Here is a 6,197-nt window from a genome sequence, read left to right as displayed (position 1 = left end):
GTTGACTAAAAGAAAACTAAACTTCAGCATAAAAATATCTTTTATCAATTTTGAATTCTTTATTTCCATTATTAAGCTCATTCCTAGACCACTCCTATAAATTCATATACATTCAAGCATATATACATGTTTATACATGACTCATGGGGAAGCCAATAAACTGTCCTAACACATTAAAAATCTACTTACAGATTTGTGGAAGCTCTCTTTTCTTTGCTGTTCTTGAAGGCTGTAACCTATAGATTGAAGGGTTTTAGGATGTAGAATATGGGTATTCAGAGTTTTTATGCTATAAAATTAGCAATTTCAAGCCAACAGAGGTTTCCCTGCTTTAATACGATTCTAAATATGCAACGCCCAGCAAGAACTCTTGGTAAGGGAGAAGAATAGGGACTAATATCTGTTATGGGTTCAAGTATTTGCTCTAGCTCTGTGTTAAATTAAGAAGTAAAAAAAGATGAATGAAGCAAAGCCAATTCCCTACTTCTGACGCTTGAGATATAATTTGTTAATTTTTTCCATCATGCAAAATTTAATCTTCTTCTGCTTTTCCAGTTTGCAAAATAAATGTGCTTCAGTTTTGCATCATGAGTCCACACAGACACCTGCAGTTTCATTCTTTTTACTAGTTCCACAACTTTTCTCTGTTCAAAGGTTAGAAAACACATATTAAAAATAAGTCAACCAACTGATCAGTCTCTTTAAACCAGCAATGAATATAGGCAAAGCTCAGTGAAGGACAGTATTAACTGTTTTAGTGCTTATAACTTTGGTTACTTAAATTGTAACTTTAAATCTAAGAAATACTGGAAGAAGGAAAGAAAAAAATTCCAACTGTTTTCAGACCTTCCCCCTTTGACCCATTTCCTGCTTAACTCTGTCAGTTCCCTGCTAATGAAATACTTGGCAGATTTTTACAATCCCAATGAATAATATACACACAATGCTTGGGCAATTTTATTTAGAGAGTCTTTTAACATGATTGTGACAATTTAAAATAGCACAGAAATACCGCACACTCCTCAATCTGCCAAAACAAACTGACCAAACATATTAGACATATATATCACAAATTAATCTATGGAATAAATGAATTCTGATGAATTCTGGTGATTTTCATTTCAGTGATGTCATTTTCTGTAATGTTACTCCTTAGGTTATATGGCTTTCAAAGGTAAACCTAGCCTTAGGCAGACAACTCATGTAATACATTTTTATGACAACAAATATGTATCCAAGCACAATTTTAGCAGACAGCAAATGAAAAGTTGTCTAAACAATGCTAATAAAATCTTCATTCTTTTTACTGTTTTGAAGTTTTATCCCTTCTTCTCATACTCATTGGCTTAGAAGTTACCAGTGGATGTAACATCATTCTATTTGAAATCATTTTCTTTCAACCCTAGCAATAAAGTAACTGCAGCTGACTTTAATTTTAATAGAGGATAATAAATGCGGAAAGGAAGCAAGAGTAGATAAATGTATCTACCTCACATTAGAGAAATAGTTCATATAATCATTATATAAGATAACTATATTTCCATAGGCACTAATAATATATTATCGTTGTGGACAAATGATTAAAACAAGAGAATTGTGTACAAACGTTTAGTCATTTCCAAGGGTCTGAGACAAGTTGTTTCATGCTTCTTACTCCCCAGAAAGCAATGCAGATGGAAAAAAAAATCTAAAGAAATAAAATACAGAGAGGAAGAACAATTAAAATTGATTCAATACTTCTGTTCAATTGAGTTAGAAATACCTTTCTAGGGGAAAATGAATATACATATTTTAAGCAATTAAATTATTCAAATTGAATCTAGCAGTTGTTCACTGATAGAATTTAGCCAACCCAGCTTAAAACATGTTATGTGAAGAGTAGGAGTAAAAAGTTTTGTTTCTGTGGCTTTTAAAATAAAATATCCTCACAAATCTGGGTCATTTCTAGGGATGGGGCTATGTAAATTAGACAGTGAATGAAACAGAACTGTCTTCCGGCTTTTGGATACATTGCATGTTGTTTGTATCGTACTAAACAATCTCATTATTTATATAGTTTAAGAAGCCTTTGGAAAGGGAGAAATAAAAACAGTATTAAGGAATCATTTCTCTCTGAGGCAATGTGATCTACCATATTATGAACTTCACCCAACATGAATTAAATTCTAAACACTGCTGACTTAACTACTTAGTCTTTTGATCCTACCAGGTATAAAACTGTAACTGCAAAATTCTCTTTAAAATTGAAGACATAGTAAATCATAATAAGCAATCATAAGAGTTCATTGAGTTTACCCCTTTGCTTTCAAGTAACACCACACATTCCCAATAAATCACCAAAATTTAACCAAGTAAAAGTGTTGACTTCTTATGATCCTAGCAAGAATGATAATACAGTCATCCTCAGGAAGAATTAACCGGTTGCAGAAATTTTCATTGTGTGTCATCTAAATGCCATAATGACCTAAACACACACACCTTCTGCTCTTCTTGAGGTAAAATCTAGGCACTGCTCATAGTCCTTACACCTCAGAGCTTTCCAAAATCAACCCTTACCCTTTACCTATGCACTAAAATTAAGCTATAGGATTTCTTTTATGATCTCCATTTTATGTGTTATTAGAGTGATGATGAAAAATGCCCAAACAGCTGGGGATATGGGGAAAGCTGTGAAAGGGATTCTCCATATTTTTTTTTTATTGTGCAAACTTCTTCTTCAAATGATTAAAATATGACCACTTGCCTCTCCCCAGAAAGATCACAATTACTGGAAGATCCATTAAAATGTACAAAGAGACATAGTTAAGTAATAAGATGAAGGCATGGGGAACATTCTGGGGTGATGGACTAAAGTGAAGCCAAGGCCATTAACTGAGGCCAGTCATTCATTCACAGAAAATACCCTCAACTGCCATGAATTTGCTATTAAAGCCTGGATATGAAAATAACAACAACAACAAAATCCTCTTAAACCCGGATATTTCGATTAGATGGGTAGGTTGTTCAGTTTCATGTGAACCTTCTTGTTCTTTCTAGAGAACCATTATCCTTCACATTAGCTAATCTGATAGTTTTATTCAAATCCATGTGTTACTTTCAGCCTATAACATCCACAATATAAAAAAAAAATACCAAAAATAAAATAAAAAGTTATTTTGAAGCAGGAGTCAAGAACAATATTAACATTCTGGAGTTGTCTCAGAAATCAAATGCAATATATTTAAAGGCTGGTTTTGATTTTGTTTCTTTTGACTATACTTCAAGTAAAATGACCTCATGGGATTTCTCACGCGGTGCCAAGCAAAGTAATATCAAGATAAGGGGGTATTTGTGAAAGTTAGTAGATTGTGCAGTGAATTACATTTGTATATGAATATGGGTTAATGTTGGCAGAGGGATAGCTGAGAAGACAGCTTTCAAGTGGGACAGAGATGATAAATCTATGGTATCGGGGTGAATAGTTTAATTTGGATCCATAATATTAATTGAGCAACTAATAGATACTTTGTGCTGTGCAAGGCACTGGTATCTGAAAAATATTTGGCAGCAATTTTTATTGGTTTTCAATCTAGTGTCTAGGGTCACATGGATTATTTCATTGGTTGAAGTCTAGGGAGAATGAAACCTCTACAACTGTGTGTAAAATTTTGTATGTCATAATTCTCCTCGTCCCTACTCTCCACCCACTAGACTATCCATACTTTCATCTAGGATCTCTGAAATATTAAGAACCTCTGATCTAACAAAAGTGTGAAAAAGATTATAATTCAGTACCTGCCTTTGTTGTTAATTCACCACTTCCCAACTAAATCTTTCCACTTTTGAAACTATAAATCCAGTTCTGTTTCCTTAAGGACCCATCCCTAATTAAAACACAAAGATCTTGTTACCTAAAATGCTTTTACCTTCTTACCAAAAAATGCAATGTTGCACAGTTTGTAGTTTTATTTTGTTTCTCTGTTTTTGGTTTTCTATTTTTTCAGGCCCCTATGTATTATCCCTCCAAATGGAGGAGAAAAGCTAATGAAGCGAAGGGGTCAGATTCACATGTAAGATTAATGCACAGTGAAACCCTTGCTTAGGCTGGGCTTAGGCATCTTAGGTGCCTTTACTAGATTACAATGTTTTATTCTCATGGCAAACTTGCAGAATTGGTATCCAGTTTACTGGTGAGGCAATGGGAACTCATAATTTATGTGGTTTACCAAGCAGTCACAAAACTACTAAATATCAGAGCTTGTATGATGTTTTTTGTTTACTTAATGCCCCCCAGAAAATCAAACTACACATCCTGGGAAGTTAGTTCAGTGAACACGAACATCAATAGTGAATTCATTTTCCCTTTTTTAGTAATCACTGTACTTTTTTGCCACTAACTACTAGGTTTCTAAGACCTTTTCACAATCAATATTTTAAGCATAAAGTGGATTTTTTTATATATAATGAAATCCAGATTGGCACAGGATCATAGAAATTAAATGAAATGAATATGTCCTTCTCAAAATATGCATGACCCTGAAATAGACACCCAGTTTTATTAGAAAATAGTTAAATAGGGAAACACAGATTTGCTTTTATATTTTTGAATGTGTGTATATACTTATAATAGATCTAAACATACATTTCATTTATAATTTTAAGCTGGAAAACTACTTAACATGGACTCAACATGATCACTTGATTATTATAGTCATTTCATTTTAAATTTTCCCTTGTCCAATCTTTCTCTTGATTTTTGTATTAGGCTGTTCATTTTAGTTCTCCATAGCTGATCAGATTAAAAGTGTCATTTGAGATAATTGCTCATTAACATATTTCTCAATCAACTATTTGTACAATGAAGGCAGGAGAATTACTATTTAGGCCAGTGTAAGACTACATGGCAACCACAGCACTTTTTCTTTGCAATATTCTTCCCTAATCTGTAGATATGATGCTTCCAGATACGTACAAACTCAATGAACACTTATTTTATAATAGGTCTGGGCAAGTCCCATGATTTTAACAGCTGGATTCAAAATATGAAACAGAGGAAGTTCACTTTTGGTGTCAAGCCCTCCCTGTGTAACACATCATTAGTGGTCCTTGTCTTCAGGCTATTTCCTTGACTTCCCAGGGCCCTCCACTCTGATACCTGAACTTGGGCCTGTACAGATGCTCTCCACGTTTTCTCCGCCCCTTTCCCAAAAGTTCACCAATTGGCAGGTGGCTAATCTGAGCCATTAATCCATAATAAAATGTCAGCGGGAACTGACGTGTCATTCAGCTGCTCCTCCCCGTTAGGTCTGTGTTTTTAGAGGCCTTATTAAAAATGGAGCAAATCAGGCATCTAATCCTTTTTTTTTAACTTTTTAAAATTGAAATAGTTAATTTACAATGTTGTATTAGTTTCAAGTGTACAGCAAAGTGATTCAGTTATACATACATATATACATATATATCTATGCTTTTTCAGATTCTTTTCCATTATAGGTTATTACAATATATTGAGTATAGTTCCCTGTGCTATACAGTTGATCCTTGTTGGTTATCTATTTTACATAGAGTAGTGTGTGTATGTTAATCCCAAACTCCTAATTTATCTCTCACCCCTCCCCTGCTATCCCCTTTGGTAACCATAAGTTTGTTTTCTATGTCTGTGAGTCTATTTCTGTTTCATAAATAAGTTCATTTGTGTCATCTTTTTAGATTCCACATATAAGTGATATCATATGATATTTGTCTTTGTTTGGCTTACTTCACTTAATATGATAATCTTTAGGTCCATCCATGTTGCTGCAAATGGTATTATTTCACTCTTTTTCATGGCAGAGTAACATTGCATTGTATATATATGTATCACATCTCCTTTATCTATTAACCTGTCAATGGACATTTAGGTTGCTTCCACGTCTTGGCTATTGTAAATAGTGCTTCTGTGAACACTGGGGTGCATGTATCTTTTCAAATTAGAGTTTACTCCAGATATTTGCCTGAGAGTGGGATTGCTGGATCATATAGTAACTCTATTTTCAGTTTTTTAAAGAACCTCCATGCTGTTCTCTATAGTGGCTGCACAAATTTACATTCCCACCAACAGTGCAGGAGGGTTGCCTTTTCTCCACATCCTCTCCAGCATTTCTTACTTGTAGACTTTTTAACGATGGCCATTCTCACTGGTGTGAGGTGATACCTCATTCTAGTTTTGATTTGCATTT

At 34.0% G+C, this 6,197-nt stretch overlaps 1 protein-coding gene across 1 annotated transcript in view; it reads right to left on the bottom strand.

Annotated features, from left to right (window-relative positions):
* Window positions 1-1,612: 1,612 nt before the first annotated feature.
* AGMO (alkylglycerol monooxygenase) overlaps window positions 1,613-6,197 on the bottom strand; it is a 331,345-nt gene continuing 326,760 nt past the window's right edge. The window contains exon 13 of the mRNA XM_061197729.1: window positions 1,613-1,687. Within this exon, the coding sequence (XP_061053712.1) occupies window positions 1,613-1,687 (75 nt within the window). The remainder of the gene's footprint in view (window positions 1,688-6,197) is intronic.

The sequence above is a fragment of the Eubalaena glacialis genome, chromosome 8 (assembly GCF_028564815.1).
Source record: "Eubalaena glacialis isolate mEubGla1 chromosome 8, mEubGla1.1.hap2.+ XY, whole genome shotgun sequence".
Classification (NCBI taxonomy): Eukaryota; Metazoa; Chordata; class Mammalia; order Artiodactyla; family Balaenidae; genus Eubalaena; species Eubalaena glacialis.
Note: the sequence above shows the minus strand (reverse complement) of the source record. Positions and strands in the feature narration are given on the sequence as shown.